Source organism: Uloborus diversus, chromosome 9, assembly GCF_026930045.1.
Source record: "Uloborus diversus isolate 005 chromosome 9, Udiv.v.3.1, whole genome shotgun sequence".
NCBI lineage: Eukaryota > Metazoa > Arthropoda > Arachnida > Araneae > Uloboridae > Uloborus > Uloborus diversus.
This window is the reverse complement of record NC_072739.1, coordinates 65,591,978-65,610,086: the sequence shown is the minus strand read 5'-3', so window position 1 is coordinate 65,610,086 and position 18,109 is coordinate 65,591,978. Positions and strand designations below refer to the sequence as shown.

The 18,109-nt window shown below is 31.5% G+C and overlaps 1 protein-coding gene across 1 annotated transcript in view; it reads left to right on the top strand.

Moving 5' to 3' along the window:
- Positions 1 to 18,109, top strand: part of LOC129229374 (protein tumorous imaginal discs, mitochondrial-like) — a 100,599-nt gene that overhangs the window by 61,102 nt on the left and 21,388 nt on the right. The window contains exons 6-9 of the mRNA XM_054863666.1: positions 5,583 to 5,730; positions 6,508 to 6,572; positions 9,186 to 9,314; positions 9,602 to 9,717. Coding sequence (XP_054719641.1) covers positions 5,583 to 5,730; positions 6,508 to 6,572; positions 9,186 to 9,314; positions 9,602 to 9,717 — 458 coding nt within the window. The remainder of the gene's footprint in view (positions 1 to 5,582; positions 5,731 to 6,507; positions 6,573 to 9,185; positions 9,315 to 9,601; positions 9,718 to 18,109) is intronic.

Genomic DNA, 18,109 nt, shown 5'->3' with positions numbered 1-18,109 from the left:
TTGTCGTTTTGCTTTGGCAATTTTTGTAGCAAAACCAGTTCAGAGACAATTCCTTAACGTTTTTCATCCCTTTTCTTGGAAATTTTGTGAATAGGGGCTTCAGGCAAGATAATAGGGGAGTGTTGGTATGAAGGGGGTGCTGTGTTTTCCCCAGAGTTTAGAGTCTGTGTGCATTTCTCTCGAACATGTTGTCCACTTTGAGGAAAGGGGTTCGATTTTTCGTCCGTCAGTTTTCAAGCGAAAACGGAAAATGCGTTCTTCATTTTCATCATTCAGCTTTTTTAACTCCTACAAAATGGCTACTGAGAACTTTTTGAATGGGAGGTTACTGGTTAAAGATAAAATTAGAATTTTTAAATTTTTAGGTGAAAAAACAAAGTTGAAATTGTTGTTCATTTCAAAATCTCATTCAGTGCACTTTTGACAATTAGAAGATTTCAAATCTAGTGAAATATTGAGGACTACTTTATTGATCGTAATTCGAAGTGGTCCCATAGTACATATATAAATGCATATAGCCTACGTGTGTGTAAATGTGAGAGTTACTAGTGTAATTTTTTTAAAACCTTGATAACTCAAAAACTCGATATCACGAAAAATTTTCCCGTTCCCAGAGATTTGAGATATTGAGGTTGTACTGTACTTGTATCAATGTGACCCGAAAGATCCATAGATGGATCAGTCATAAATTAAGATATCTCGTCCTTGGAAAGATAACGCGTTCACCATGGCTACCAAATAAGCATAAAAGTAAAATCTCTTGCTAGAATATCTCCCCTCCAATCCATTATAAATGGAACCGAAACTAGAAAGAGCCACTTCAAAATGAGTATACGTTTCCCTTCTCACTTGAGAACAAATGTTTATATTTTCTTTCACGAAATCCAATCAATCACAGACACTTGACAGACCCCATTCTGACGTCATACAGAGAAATACTAATGCAGGAGAGCCATCATTTGAACGGAACATGGATAAGTAACACCATCTAATAGTAAACATTTCGTTCCAAATCCAAAACGCAGAATAGCGTCGTTAGGCCCGCTGCGAACTACTTATCGTAACGCAAAGATGCGTTTTTCGTCTCTGAAGAACCACCTAGCACTGACGCAAAGTCAGCGCTAGGTGACTTCATGTGACTTCGGGACGACGTCTTTCGTCCCGAATAGATTGATTAGAGAATCAACTGTATTAGTACACTACTTGACTGAGATAAACTGTAGTGTGTTCGGGGGCACCCTGAATTTAAATTTATGGGTGGTCAGAAATTCTCAATTTGCTGAAGGGAACTTCAAATTTCACCAAATGATGATAAATTTGCAAATGAAACTCCAAATTTTGAGTAATGGAATTCCAAATTTCTCCCAAATGATAATTTTGCCGAATAGAACTCCAAATTTTGGCCGAATGAGAATTTCGCTGAATTGTTAGTCAAAATTTGTTGTATAAAGATTAGAAGAGGACCTTTGCACTAGTTGTATAAATTGACACTATTGCATTTTCTAAATTGTGCTGAACCTGTAAATGATGACTTTTAAGTTTACAGAAGGGAAAAAAAATGAAATTAGAGAAAAATACCTATTTCTTTTATTTTAAACATTAGTTCCAATTTTAGAAATATGCAAAGAGGAAAAAGAAAGTGAATTATCTCATATAAACAAATAAGTTTCTTTTCACAACTGTAAGTTCTTCTTTTTTTTTTTTTGCTTTTCATTTTATATATTTTCACACACACATGCAGTATGACAATATGCTGTACTGTGTTTAGTAAGCAAAAAGTGTTGGATAATATCTACATGAATGTGTAGCTTCTTCAAAGCATAGACCCCAAAGAGTTCCTATTTTCCCTACTTTTTGGAACTCACTCCTTTGTTTCCTACTTTTTCCTTTTTTTCCCCTACTTTTTCTTTTTTTAGCATAGCACTTCTAATTGTGAATTGTTTCTTATTTTGACTATGCCTCACCGAGAATTTTCTGCATGTTTCATTTTCGAAAAGAAAGAGAAACGAGTAAATTGTGAGCATTTCATTGACTGAATATAGTAATTGTTGGCAAAATTATGAAATTTTAGTGCTTGAAAACAATTCCAAAAGTTTAAGACAGTTGTAGTAACTCATTTCATTGTTATTACAAACATTGAAAATTATCCCGTTATCTAACCAGTGGGTGAATTGTTACCCAAAGTAAAAACTCCAACAGAATCGTAATAGTGACTTTTTGCTGAGTGCATGTTAACAACTATTTTAAAAAGTTTCACAGTTAAAATATAAACAGTGTTGTGTTGTTTCACAGTGATAATTTATGCATGTGATTCGATAAACGTCACATCATGGTGGGATTGGAAAATGTATTTAAGCGAGTGCACCCAATTAATCAATCTCTCACTCTTAACAATTTAGTTTGATGTCACCGTAACTAAAGTTAGGTGTGTTGCTTGGAGCGGTGTACTCCAGTTTGGCAGTTCTACGTTGTGGAGTGGACTTCATTTTTAGAAAAATGTAGGAAATAAGTTCATTGTGCCCAGCTAAATGGAGCGGGGAGGTTCCATCGGTCACCTTGAGATATTTTGGTGGTGAAGGAAATAAAAGAGTGAAAGATTGGAGTTTCTTTCACGGAAGCTGATGTTGTAGTATGTAGGCTTCACAATAAAGGAAATAAAAGAGTGAAAGATTGGAGTTTGTTTCACGGAAGTTGATGTTGTTTTATATAGGTGTCACAAGACTGTCAAAGTTTCACGCTAGATTGTATTAAAAGGTGTCCTGGAGTCTGGTTGGACTGGATGTCCGAGTGTAATTTGTTCTTCACTTTATGTGGCGATTGTTGGTATCCGAGAGGTCAAGTCTATGGGAGGTTCAGCATGGCGGCTGGCCACAAGCTGCATTCAACTTTCACGTTGGATAATATAGATGGATCCACCCTTCAAGTTTTGATATGCCAAGTATTAAGGAAGGAATATCCTGAGTGGTATAAACTTTCATTTTAAGTTTTACCAGGACTATTCTAATTTTAGGCATTGGACTTAAGGAGGACTAGTGTTTGAAAAGTCAGAAAATTTTGGAACTGAACTATACTGTATTTTGAAAAGTGTTCCTAAAATGTTTCTTGTGTGTGTGGGGGGGAGGTATTTTTCTGTCAAAATGTTTGTGGGTTTAAAGGTAGCTTATTTACCATTGTTGATATTTCAAGTTTTAAGATATATTTATTGTTATTGAATAAAATTGTTTTTGACTTAACTATGTGTTTTTAGTTCCATTTTCCCCCCAAGCAGATCATTCCACAAATTTTCGGTTATGCTTGCAACGACTTGTTTTAGTTCCTCAAACTTCGGGTATTTCATCCACAGTAGCATGCGAGTGCAACAGTAATTTCTGGAAGAAACGCAGTGCCGTTTGTGTGTTTAAAAGTTAAACTTTCAGAAGTGTGACTTTTTTGCCGATGTAGCATTTATGGTCCACTTTTCTCTTTATGGCCTCAATTTTTGTCCTACTGTTTTAACAAAACAATTATGAAATACATACTAACACACTCTGATACAATTATATATTATCTACTCATTAATTAGAATGAAGTTTTAATTGCAGTAAACGGCTGACTGTTCGAAAAATGGGGGAAAAGCCATTACAGTAAAATGGAGCTTGTATTAAACAAAAAGACAATGTAACCCCTTAAAAGAAACATAAGGAAGCAAAAAATAAAAACCTGTACATTTATTATTGATGTCAGTACAGAATAAAAGCGACAGATACAAAAATTTGCAAAAACTAATCACTTTAAAAAATTGTGGAAGCTAACTTTTTTCGTATATAAATATGCTTAGTGTTCTTTCTAGATCGTAAACATGTTTGCAAAAAAAGAAAATTAATTTTTATAAAGAGTGTATTTTCAAAAAAAAAAAAAAAGAATGGGACTAAACGTTCTTGATATTTAGAGAAAAATCCAAAATCGATTTAATGCTAGATTCCATCACTTTAACACTTTAAAAATGTTGTTAGTTTTTGGGACAGTTTTAAATTGTTAGAAGATGCTTTTTGCATCCTAGTGACTTCCACCGCCTTGATTTTGATTTATACTTGATTGAATAGTTTTTTCATTTTTTGGATAATTTTGTGTTGTTAAAAACTGTTTTTTATTTTTGTAACTAGTGTTTAGTTGTAAATTCTAAGCTTTTCTGTTTTCACACAGACATGTAATATGTTTCTGGTTATTTATTTTTTTGGGGGGGGGGGGAGAAATGCCAATTTTCTTTATTTTTCAATTTAATCTATTTCGTCTCTTTTTAAAAACACTTGTTCACCTTTTTTTAAGTTTTAGATCGTTAAAAGTGCACTCCCCGCCCGTGCTTTAAGTTTTTACCTTGACAAAATTTACTTAAATTTTACAAGTCTTATAATTTTAAATTATTTTTATAGTTATTTGTCTTTTCATTAGTAAGTAAATACCAAATTGCTTTACCCTCATCCTAAATTGTTCCCTTTCCTTCAGAAGATGGTTTTATTCCCTATTTTCATGTTTTTTTCTTTTGTTGTTTCCGTCTCTTCTCAGTTCTGTTAGAAATTTGTGTTGCTCTAAATTGTTTTTCTGTTTACTCTTTTGGCTTGTTATTCAAAATTTGAAACGTAATGTTTATTTAGACAAAATTTTCCAAATTCTAGAAGTTTTAAGTCTTTTACTCCTTTAACAATTTCTCTTCTTTGGCACCTTTTTCGAATTTAAACAATCATTTGGTGCAATATAGCCTATTAAGGCTCTTATGCCAAAAAAAAAAAAAAAAAAAAATCAAACCAAACCAACCAAATACTTTCTCCATTTATGTATTTATATTTATATTACAAGGGCTGTAAACAAAAAGTATCTGATCTTATTTTTTATTTTGTGTGAAAATCTGACCGACATTAATCAAACATACTTGCATGAGCCAACTTTAAACCTTTTTGGGCATGCTAAATACCAGCTTAACGCTCATGAAAAATTAAATAATATGTGAAAACCAGGTTAAGAAATATTTAAATGTATTTGTATATTTAACTTCAAAGTTGAATATACAAATACGTTCCCATTTCTCTTGACCTGTTTCCTGCATGTTATTAAGGTTATAAAAGATATCTTTTCTCCTGTCAATGAAATTGATTTAAAATCTGGTTGCTTATCCTTGATGTGTGTGTGTGTGTAATCATATCTGTTGTATTTGTATATTATCTTAAATATCATTTACATATTATGTCATTAACTTTATCTTTTCTTCTGGAAATGAAATTAACGTTTAAATTTGGTAAAATTGGTAAAAATCCTCTTGACGTGTGTAATCATATCTTTTCCTATTTTTTCCTGCTTTTTTAAGTTATTTTTTTCCTACTTTTCCTACTATTTTGATTTTTGATTCCTTATTTCCTACTTTTTTTCTCCAAATAACCACTTTAAGGTCTGAAGGCATATGTACTGTCATAAAGGTGATGAATTAATTGCAAAAGACTTGTAGTTATGTGTTTATTTCTGTAGATGCTTTAATTGGCAAACACTAGTACTTGGCATAATCATTTATGTTAAATATAAAATAGTTAAGAATTTTAAAATTAATTTTTTAGGAAACTGTTTCTACAGGCCCTTTTATATTGAAAACAACATGTCGTAAATGTAATGGTTCTGGGATGTACAATAGGTTTCCGTGTGTTAAATGTGCAGGGACAGGATCTGCCGTTCAACAGAAATTATTAAGAATCAATGTTCCACCAGGTAAGCTAACAGTACTGGTAATTACGAGTGTCGATTTAGAAATGAGGTTCCCATCAATTTTATAAATAGATTTTTTTTTTATTCTCATAGAAATTTACATAATTGGAAAAATAAAAGTTTCCTCTATTTTTCTACATTGTCGCCATCTTTTTCTACAAATTTTTGTAGACTGTGCTCCAATTTCTGTATCCCAATATCATAGAACTCCGCCGCCAAACTGTTGAGGAAACAATTCACCTCTTTTTTGACTTCATTGTCACTACGGATGCACTTGCTGTTCAAGTGTTCCTTTAACTTGGGGAACAAGTGCAGAGTTCTGTGATATTGTTATACAGAAATTGGAGCACCGTCTACAAAAATGTGTAGAAAAAGATGGCGATTATTATGAAAAATAGAAGAAAGTGTCATCTTTCTAACGATGTAAATTTCTATGAGAATAAAAAATTTCATCCGTTTTTAAAATTGATGGGAACCTTATTTCTGGATCGACTCTTGTACATTAAATCCTGTTTTATTTCCTCCAATGACTCAGTTCTTGGTTCTTTTATTACTATGACAAAACATTTTGCCATCTCAAAATACTGTCTGTTAAGTATTGTGACACTCTACAAAATTATTTTACTTATTAGGTTTAATATTGTTTCTGAAATGTTTAATTACTTTGGTTATATAATGCTTTTGGGTGTATTGTCTTTGATTGAAAAGTAAAACGGAGTACAAGATTATCGTCTTGTATGGATGTAAATAAAATTATATGTGTTTAATGTATGTTTACAGGTGTGGAAGATGGACAGACCGTGAGAGTCAAGACTGGTACTCAGGAAGTATTTATTACATTTAGAGTAAGTAAAATATTTTATTTGCTCACATTTTTCTCAGAGTTGGATTTTGGACAGGTAGTTTAACCGCCCAAAAGTGTTTAAAATTGTCTCAAACTGTCCAAAAGTATGTTAAAGCTAAAGGGGTTAATCTAGTCAATTTGTATTTACTGGGGTATTTGTAATGTGTAAACATAAATATTAATTTTTAATTAAATAGAACAACTATCAAGCAGAGAAATTTGATTTATTCTCAAATTTTCAAGATTTCCTTCCCTTTTCCCTAGTAATGTGACAGCAGTAGACTACAATGGTAGCATAAGTGGGTTTTCGCATGCATCAGCTTGGTTTATATAAGGCCAGAAAATCATTTAGTCCATTAGTTTTTTTTGTCTGGCTTATTCTTAAAATTGCAGAATGAGAGGTTGTTGATATGAAAAATTAGTACCAAATGTTACTGTTCTTTCTTTACTTTTTCCCACTCTTTTCAAATATTTACAAAAGCAAGTATCAGGGCTCAAATTCAACAGTGGTCCGCTGGTCCGGGACCACAGGAACATACATTGGATCAGCAGAAAATAAATTTTAGTGGTCTGTGGGATCAGTAAAGTTTAATTCCTTTAAAAATTTGAAAGAATCAAAGTTTTTTTGAATTTGTTGAAAATTTAGGATTTTATTAACAATGTGTAGGTGTTCTTTGCAAGAAAAAATAGGTTACATATTGTTTCTTGTGTTTTGTCTATTGAAAAACTGCTTATTAACTTCATATACCATGTTTCTCTATTTTGTTCGTTTTTTTTTTTTTTAATTTTTATTATTTGAAAACCAAGATGCAATATTGGACCACTAAAAGTTTGTATGAACTAGTGGAATTTTATAGAACCAGTGTTGTTATCTACATTTTTATTCGTAGTATATATGTTGAAATTCAATAACTATAAGTAGCTAATTTAAAACTTTTCAAGAATCTGAAAATGTATAATATTTGGGAAACTATGTAATTGTTTCATATAAATTTGTCAGAAAGAATATTTTAACATTTTGACAAAAAATTTTAATGTTAAAAGAAACAGGTAAATTGACCAAAATTCCACGCGCTTGTGACCAAGGAAAGAGCTATTCTATGCACCTCATTTTTTAAAGGAAATGTAGTGTCACCAATCAATCCTGTTCCTCACTACCCATCATCGAAAAGAAAAAAAGACAACTTTTTAGTAATTTTCTTAAAGCATCAAAAACCAGCATTTTGTCAAAATCTTATTGCTATTGTGGAAGGATTGTAACACATTGTTGTAACAATGGTACCTTTTTCACACTACCCTTCACCGAAAATCAGTAAAAAGTTTTTTTACCCTACCCTATTATGTATCTGTTAAAAGTTTTTTTTTTTTTTGTTGCTAAGAAAGAAAACGAACTTTAGCAGATTATTCACTAGCTACAAAACAATAAACAACACACACATCTTAAGTATTGAGTTTGAATGTCTGTTGCTCTGCCAGAATCTCATGTTTATTTTTCTAGATGAAATTCTTGGGTTGCATTGGATGTAAAATATTATTAAGTTAAGTTTGAAGAGTATTTGAGAAGCCACAAAATATAAAACAAAATTACTTGGAAAAAGTTTTAAGTTCTCCATACACATTAGTTTTGCAAATATTTTTTTTTCAATACGAAGATTTTTTTTTATCATGTTTAATAAAAATTTTTAAAAAAAAAAAAGAACTGTTGCAATTGTTCAATTTTTGAAAATACGGTAGAATACTTTTATAATACCGACCTATATAACGTAATTCTATTTAAACCACACAACTGTTCGGAAGTAGACAATAGGTTTTGAAGTTCAAAAAATTCCTCTGTTTTTCTTTGCAAACATAAAAATTGTTATGCAAATTAAGTTCTGAAACAGTTTTTCATCTTTCCATCTTAATTCAAAGCTTTTAAATGAAAACTAGTACTCACAGTAAACAAAAATACTATGGCTCTTAAAAATGCAGCTGTTATGCAAACTAGGAAGCTAGCAGAAGTGCAGGATAATTCACTTTCTTTTGATTGTGAAACATATTCATTTGTGAATGACTAATTGTAATATTAGAGCTTTAATACTCGTTGCAGATAAAACTTATTCTGAAGTACTGATATATAGATATATTCTGAATATCAGTTTCAAAATTTGTGAAATGACCTATACAACGCAAAAACCTGTATAATGCAAAAACTCTGTTCCCAAGGTATGCGTTATAATGGTCCTCTACTGTATTTTCTTTTACTATTGTTCATGCATTTGCTATTCAATTAAATTATCTTTTTTCTACAATGTTAAGTTAAATTGTATATCAAGCATATCAAATTAAATAGACCTAATTTTTCAGAAGTGTAAAAAATTAGTTATAGTGTTAGTTAGCCATAAGACGTAGCAGACACACAAGAAAGAGACAATTAAACAGTTCAAAGCAAATTAACCAACAGCACAGAAAATTTTTAAAAACAATAAGAAAGTGAATGTGTATGATTTTTTATGAAAACTTTTACGAGCACTTAGTCGACGAGAAAATATCCGTAATTATTTTCCTGACAGAATATGTAAACTTTGTATTTATTGTATACTTGGTTCTGAACTGCATGCTCTGTGGTTTGTAGGTTCAAGAAAGTAAATACTTTCGGCGTGAAGGCTTTGATATTCATACTGATGCATCTATAAGTCTTTCTCAAGCTGTTTTTGGAGGAGAAATTAAGATTCAAGGTCTGCAAGGAGAATTATCATTAAAGGTATAATTATATATTTCAGATCTGATTGTGAAATTAAATAATTACAATAAGTGAAATATTATGCTCATGTAAAATGTTAATTTTTGTGCTGTAAGGAGGAGATAAAATACATTATGGTATGATACCCCAAGTTTTGAATCTTGAAGTCTGAAAACCTAACCCTTTTGAAGTCATATAGCCGTAATATCTCTTACTCTAACATATACAAATTCATGCCAATTTTTGTTTTCTTTTAAAATTATTTTTTATAGAATGTTTCAAAAAAGTTTTCTTTCAAAAAATTTCAGATTCCTGCCGGCACTCCTTCACATCAAACATTTCGATTTGCTGGAAAAGGAATAAAAAAATCAAGTGGATTTGGCAGTGGGGATCATCACATTCATATAAAAATTGATATACCAAAGTAACTTTTTCTGTTTTACTTATTTTGTTCATGAGATAATTTAACACCTTATATTATTATTATTATTTTGTGTTTACTATTACTAATTTGTATCATTATTCCAATAATTTCATGTTAGTTTTTGCTGACAACTTTCATGTATTTTTGTAAAGTGTAAAAACTCATTAAATTGAGAGTACACTTTGCTGTTTGGAAGGGTTTTTTTTGTCTAGGAAATTCTTAGTAGTAATCTTAATTCTCTGAAAAATTATTATGATTTATAAAATAAAAAAGTTTTAATGCTCCATGTTTTAAAAATGAACTAAAAAGTATAAAATAATTTCTCCAAGCTTCATGTAAATTTCAAACCCCATGAAAATTCAGAGTTTTTTACAGATTGTCTGGAAAATTTGTGATTGTGAGTTTTTAATAGCTATCAAAGTACTTGTAAACTTTAAAAGGAAAATCATGGTTTTCATGTACTGCATTACTATAATTGTAAAGGATAGCTATTAATGAAAAAACTTCCGTCAATTTATACTCTTTGTCAAGCGAGTTGGATTTTAAATGCGCTAATTGTCTGTTGCATAAACCCCAATTTTTTTCCTTTTTAAAGTTTCAAATATTTTTATACCTATTAAAAATTTACAATCATAAATTTTCCAGATATTCCATAAGAGACTCTAAACCTATATTGGGTCTTAAATCTAAATGAAGCTTAGAGAAATTATTCTATACTTTTTAGTTCATTTTTAAACAGAGTATATTAAAACTTTTTTTATTTAATTAGTTATTTCCTTTTTTGTTTGTATTTATTTTATTATATTAAAAATTATTGTTGGCAAATAATTATTAAAATTTCTTTTACAGCCTATTTTTGTTGTAGCTCTAAGTGGCACTAAACTAAAACAGCAGGATAATTTTGAACCAGTCCCATAATCAATTTTAAATTGATTTAACAATTGTTTCTTAATTTTGGATAACTATAGAAATTTACAAGAATGGGGCAGTTTAAAATAAAGTAAAACTGGCTTAAAGCTACCGTGTATTACTGTATTGTCCTTGTTAGCCCACTTATTCGATTTGCTTTTTAGTGCTGTATAGTTCTTGAGTGCTAAGAAATTAGTGTTATTTTACTTTATTTTTAAAATGATCTCGCAGTTTAGAAAATAATTCTCGTATGAAACTCATTAATGTTGGTTTTGATATTGTACTTTAGTAGAAAACTATATAGTGCCAAAGGCAGGTAAAGGACAGTAACCGCAAATGTTTCATCTATCATTCTTTTTAAATTTTTGTCATCTACTGTACATCAGGGTGGATCAATTTCTTTTTTTTCAGAATTTCAAATCGGTTGGGGTGGGAAAAGTTGTCTCCTAGGACTAAACATGTAAAATTTCAAATTTTTCAGATAAAATCTTCATGCTCCACAAGGCAGTCAAAGTTTGCAAATTGAGCCTAAAAATGCGTCTTTTCTTCTTTACGAATACATTTATTTTTAATAACTTTTCAAATAACCAGGGTGAAAAAAGGTTCATTGGGGTGAAATACTATGATGCAAAACTACATCACAGTCCGATAAAATCTTCATGTGCCGCTTGGCGGTCGAAACTTGCATAGTGAACAAGAAAAGAGATTTCTTTTATTACGAAGGCATTAATTTTTGTAACTTTTTAAATCGACCGACCACGAACATGAAAGTTCCCCCAAAATATGTTGTTTAAACTAAAACAAAAATGATCAAAAATACCTAGTATTTTATAAAGGTTTTTTTTTTTTTTTTGGTAGACATGTGCAAAATTTTGAATGTAAGACAAGTCACATTCTCTAATTTACACATAACTGTTAAAACATGTTATATTTAGATTTCAGATTAACGTAAGTACAGGTAAGAGCTCTAAATATATATATATATTTCTTTGCAATATTTCAGTAAAGAACATTTTGTAAATAAAGCACTGTTCAATTTTGAAACATTAAAAAAAAAAAAAAAAAAGAGATCTATAGATTCAAACAGAAAATCTTTGGATAAATTAAACAGAGAACTCTGAATCCATATTGAAAGTATTCATATTTTCTCATGACTGAATCATGGCTAAAATTAAGCTTTGTCGTTGTTCCTCTCCACAGACATCACAAGCTGATTCTGTTACTATTTTAACATATCACTCTGTTGGTCTGTTGCTTAAGTATAGCATGGAAAGTTAGGAATGGAGATATTAAGCCCGCATTCCTGTTCCGCTGCTGCATTTAAAATTTTAGAATCTGCAATGTTTTTTTTAATAGTTGGTTCATATTTTTCAATTTCTTGCCATTTAAAAGGTTTGAGTAGTCATTTGCATTTGCGTGAAAGATTAGGGTCATAATAACAAATTTTCACACAAAGTGTAAGGATTTTGTTAGTTCTTGTGCTTCCATTACTCTTCTTAGAGCCAGTTGCCGTACGTGGTATCTTTCATCTCCAATCATTGGCAGTAAACTATTTTCTTCATACACGAAGAAGCTGACCTTTGTATGACAGAATCAATAATATTTTTCAAATCATCTTTTAAGTATCTCGATCTATTAATAGTACTCCAAAGCTCACTTGTAGCTAGAGACTCATATAACACCTCTGTTTATGTCAAAATGACTATGTGCTGTTTTCTAAAAGTTGAGATTACCAGTCTTAGATTAAAATTAGAGTTTACTTGCCAAATTATTTTTGAGATAAAGAGCCAAATATTCATTATTCTGATATGCTCTCATTCGTAGAAACATCAACACTTGGAATGAAATGATATAAAAAGGCATTACTCTGACACTTTCAAAAGCATAAATATAAGGTTTTTGAATGGTTAGAAATCTATGTGATTAAACTTGCTTGGGAACCTGAAGCCTGCGAGCCGCATATGGATCATTTGAAATGTAATTCGGACTCTTGACTATTTTAATAAAATTTAGATAAAAAAAATCTGCAAGAGTGCCATTTGTCAATATTTTGAGTTATCTTTCATGTTAATTCTTTCTTTATATTTCAAAGTATATATAATTTTCTTTGCAAAAATGACTTTGTTCTCAAATGCTTTTGTTCATTCCCTTTACGTCAAGATTTCTATACCTTCAGCTGTTTCTTCATGCTTGATGTGAATTAATTTGTTCATTTTCTAACCAGTTTACATTTTAAGCAATTTACTTTTTGAATTAGTATTCCAAAAAAAGGAAAAGTGGTGGATAGTAATTTGTATTCCAGCCTTAAGAATACAGACAGGGATAGGAACAGGAATATTAATACTGTATTTAATCTTAGTTTCTGAGGGCTTTGTTCCATTAAAGCTTTTTGTTTTAGTTTAGATGTTGGATGGTTTATTCTCTCTTTTATTTTATTTTTATTGAGTAATTAAGACAATTCATTCATACCACTTTGCTGCATTTTATGACAGAAAATTTTGTAAATGTAATAGCAAACATGAATGTTTTGACTACTATTTTACTTTGTAAAATTTCTAGTTAAAGTACACTATACTCTGATGCTCAAGATGTTTGAATGAATGAGACAATATTAAATATATTAATTAATTAAAAAATAAAATCAATTTATGAAACTCAGAACACAGACTTATTATCATACTGAGAAATTTTCACAAACATTTTTCAGTGAATAAAAATATTTTTTGTCCAAAATTAACAGTAAACAACGATATATTTATCATACTTCTTACCTTCAGACTATTTTTTTTTTATTTTAAATATTGTAAATTGCACATTAAGACAACTTTTTGCAAGCATTTGGTCAAATAGTTTGTGACTTTTGAACAGATTTATCATCGTTGCATAAATAAAATCTCTCTAATGCAGCAGAAGATGGCAATGGAGTATTATATTTCAAAAAAATGTTCTTAATTTCAGGATATCTATGCAAAATATCCAAGTTTTCATTTTCTTCAGCAAAAAAATTGAGCGTCATTAGTTCCGCTTTCTCAACGGAAGCATCGTATGGTGATGGAGTCTCCGTTGTAGAAGTATCAGAGTCGCTTCCAAAGTTAAAGAGAACATTTTCTTTTCTTTCACTTTTTGTCACCGTCACTTTCGGTTGCTGTGTTATTTCTCTCGATATATCAGTTTTAAACCATTTAAAACTTTGCTTTTGTCATTACTTTCTAAACATGTTAACCATTAATTTTTATACCGTGGGAATGAAAGAGCTGCAATTGCTGCATTTTCTGGTTCTGTAGTGTTAAAACACAAAAGTTGCCTAACCTAGTGTCTAAACTTTTTAAATATGCGTCAATTTATTCGTTACAATATGTAAACTTTTTTCCTTTAAGGTTCGGAGCAATTTTCTTTTTTAAGCAAAAATACACAGCAGCACAATTCCATAGTGAAAAGATTTTTCACCTTGCATAATTTCTAACGCTTCTGCTAATGGTGAAGTACATCCTATGTATTCATCCAAATATTCTAATTCAAGCTCCTTGATACACTCTTTTAAGTTCCATTCTCTGTGCAACTCCCAGTTTTTCTCTTTTAGAAAAGGAAATTTGTGTAAGTGCGTCATACAAGCTGTTCTAACATGTTTCTCCTGGCCGGCTCTAGGGATGTTTCAAAACATCTTGCATTATTTCTGCAGATTTGGGTCTCGCTGCGGCTTTTCTTAGAACACTGCATTTTCTTATAACTGCCGAGTGTATGTCTGCCAGCACAGTACTGGTTTTGTTTAAAATTTTATTTGCATCTGCAGTTACGCAAAGACTTAGCGTATGTGCACAGCACCTTAAATGCGCAGGCAACGAGGGATGTTGTGGATCTTCAATATCAACAGATGTATTGTTTGTTTCTGTTAAAGTTGCATCACACAATTCTAATGGCGAAGTTTCCAAAATTTCTTCTTTGTCAGTATTAACCGTTTCTACTCCGAAAATACAAAATGCTTTCACAAAATTTCTACCATTGTCCATAACTGATGCAATGATTTTCTGATTTCTCAAATCATATTAGGAGGAAAAACTATCTCCTACTGAATCTCACAAATGTGTCTCGGTTGAGTCAAACTAGGAAGCATCTTTAAGTAAATCATTAACATTTATTAGTTCGGTAAAAATATAACATAACAAACATTTCTAAAGCTTCTTAAGTAAAAATAGTGTATTCGTGTAGAATCCTAATCCAGCAATGAAAAATATTGCAGCATAACAAAAATAAGAAAAACAGTTATACCACAGGTACTCCTAAAAATTCATCTTGATAAAAAAACGTCCAGTAGTCTTGAGTCATTTTCACCCGGGTAATTTCCAATCCAAATCTTGAGCAATTCACGCAAGGCCGGCCGTCCTAACTTACTCCTTCAGCAGGTGGATTAAGCACGATTCCAGCATCAGCGAAATGATCGAAGCCCATGGAAGCTAGCCCGCTACTGGAGCTAATACAGGAGGAGACATCCTTGTTGTAGCAGCGGGTGAAAGAGAGATCACGATGGACGGATGTCCACTGCTTAAATACCTCCTCACTTACGTTCCACACAATTTGCATGTTCACACTAGATTTTTTGATGAAATTCTCCAAAGAAACTCAAAAAATATTATTGGCAACATTTAATTTTGTTGAAACCGTTACTTTGACGAAAAAAATTCTTTTCACTGTGAGTTTTAACTGAAATAATATCATTTCCCCAGCACCGGAAAGTCAAGAAAAATTAATAAAAATTTCTAATATTTTGACAAGTCCCCCCCCCCCCTCTTGACATTCCGGTGACAAAGGATACAACATACCCAATAAAGCATTCATTTAAGAAAATATGTATAAACACCATGAGAAATAAAAAACTTTTACAAATTTAAACATTATGATATCAAATCATTAAAAGAAATTAACATATTTTTGCAAACATTTTCCAATTCAATTTTACTAAAAGGCTTTGTAAAACAATCTGCGGCATTTAGTTTACTGGTTACATGTTTTAATTCAAAAATATTATCCAAAACTAAGTTCTGTAAAAAGTGATATCTCACTTTTGCTTTGTGCGCAAGTTCTCAATTGGTGAATGAAAAATCAATAGCTGCCCTATTATCACAATGTAATATCCATTTAATTAAATTCAATCCAAAGATTTTGGTTTGGGACATTTCATTCAAAGGTCTATTTAGCCACACAATCTCCTTGGAAGCCTCACATAGAGCAATGTACTCTGCTTCCATTGTGGATAGAACAACACATTTTTCATTAAAGCTACGCCAAATAATGGGTACTTTATCCAAAAAAATAACTAGTCTTCCCATTGATGTTCTGTCATCACGATTAGCTGCATAGTCAGAATCTGAAAAACTATTTAAAGAAATATTATCAGTGTTACTTAAATTTAACTTATAATGACTAGTATATTTCAAATACCCTATCAACCTTAGTACACATTCCCAATGTCTCATGCCTGGGTTCACTTGAAATTGAGACAAAATGCTAACTGCGTAGGATTTGCCAGGTCTTGTTTTTCCAGCTATATAAGCTAAACACTCAAGAGCATTTCTATATGGGATATCATTCATTTCGTCCTCTTCACTTTTATTCTTTGGGCAGTCCTTCTTGGACAAAATGAAAACCTTTGCAATGGGTAGTGTGGACACAGGATAATTATATTCTTTAAATACATCACACACTTTTGATATGTAGCTCTGCTGGTAGATAAACAGGTCTTGACCTTCTTGTATGAACTCTACCTCTGACAATTTTTTCGTTTTTTCCATTTCTTTGATAACATAATGCAACTTTAATTTATTTAAAACATGATTCATATGACTTTGATCCTTTCCAAAAATTATTATGTCATCAACATACGTTAGCAGAGCTGCCAACTTTTGAAAATCTAAATTAGTAAAAATAAGAAATACCAACGTAGAATTGCAGATTACTGCATTCACGTGTTTTGAGGTTACAAGGAACTCCTTTTCAATGCTAAATGAGTGAACTTATGGATGAAGAGATTCGTAGCTCAAAACTTTTGCTCGTAGAAACTACGATTTTTTCGTAGCAGTTGGCAGCTCTGCGTTAGTAAAACAATTTCACTATTAAAGGTATAAACACAGTTACAACTAGTCATTTTTTTAAAATTCAGGCCTTCAAGAACACTATCAATTTCAAAAAACCAATTACGACCTGATTGGTGTAACCCATATAGTGACTTCTCTAGTTTACAGACATAATTTGGATGGTATAGATAAACAAATCCTTCATGCTGGCGCATAAAGATTTTGCTCATTTAAATCAGCATATAAATATGCATTTTTTACATCAACTTGTAAATGTGACCAACAATTATACAAAAATTGCAAAAAATGCTCTAACGAGAGAAAAACTGATAACTGGGCTAAAACCCTGAGAAAAGGATTCAGGATACTCCTGGTGGTTTCCCTGAGCAACAAGTCTGGCCTTATATCTAACCACTTCATTCTTATCATTGGTCTTCAGATCATACACCCATCTATTTCCTAATGCTTTTTTATTTATTTATTTTTTGGGGGAGGGGGGGGTACCAATGACCAGCCCTTTCTTTAGTGGATTATGTTCATTTCATCAGTCATCACTTGTTGCCAGTTCTTCCTCTCAGGAGTCCTCAAACTTTGCTTGTAATTATTTGGAATGACAATTTCTGAAATATTTGCTTCTAAAAAATTGTTTCCTCATCCCCCCCCCTTTCTAAATTCAAATTGACAACTGGACCTGATTCATTATATTTGTGGGAAAATCGAAAACATCTTGATCAAATTCTATATTATGGGAATTGCAGTAATTTTTTACATCATTTTTAGACCTTAATTTGACATTCTTGCCCTCGATCAAATAGTAAATGTCCAAGCGAGTATCATTTTTTCTTTGAACTGCTTCCCTCACCCATGGAATTTCTCTACAAGATGTCAAAGATTTTGTGGGGATAGATTTAGTCTCTTCCTCCTCCTCGATATCCATTTCACTTAAAGGTTTTATATAAAAAAAACTGTCCGTCCCTTCCCGACTAACTTGTTTATTTCTTCCCAAATTTGGGATTTATCAAATCTAACATTGATTGTTTCCTCTACTTCTCGGGTTTCAGGGTTCGAAATCCTTTAGCCCTTGGTGGTAATGGTGTAACCGATCATTATACCTTGATATGCCCTCATGTCTAATTTCTTCAATTTCTGTTTTAGCCGGCCTACATAGGCTATACATCCGAAAATTCTTAGGTGTTTCACTGATGGCTTTCTACCACAATACAACTTGAAAGGAATCTTCTCCCTTCCTGTTACAACAGTCCTATTTCAAACGTAATTGAAACACAATGCCGCTTCGGCCCAAAAACAGTCTGGCAAATTTGATTCCTTCAGGAGGGTCCTTACCCCATTTATTAGGGTTAAGTTGTATCTTTCGGTGATCCCGTTCATTTCTGGACTAATAGTGTTTGTTCTCA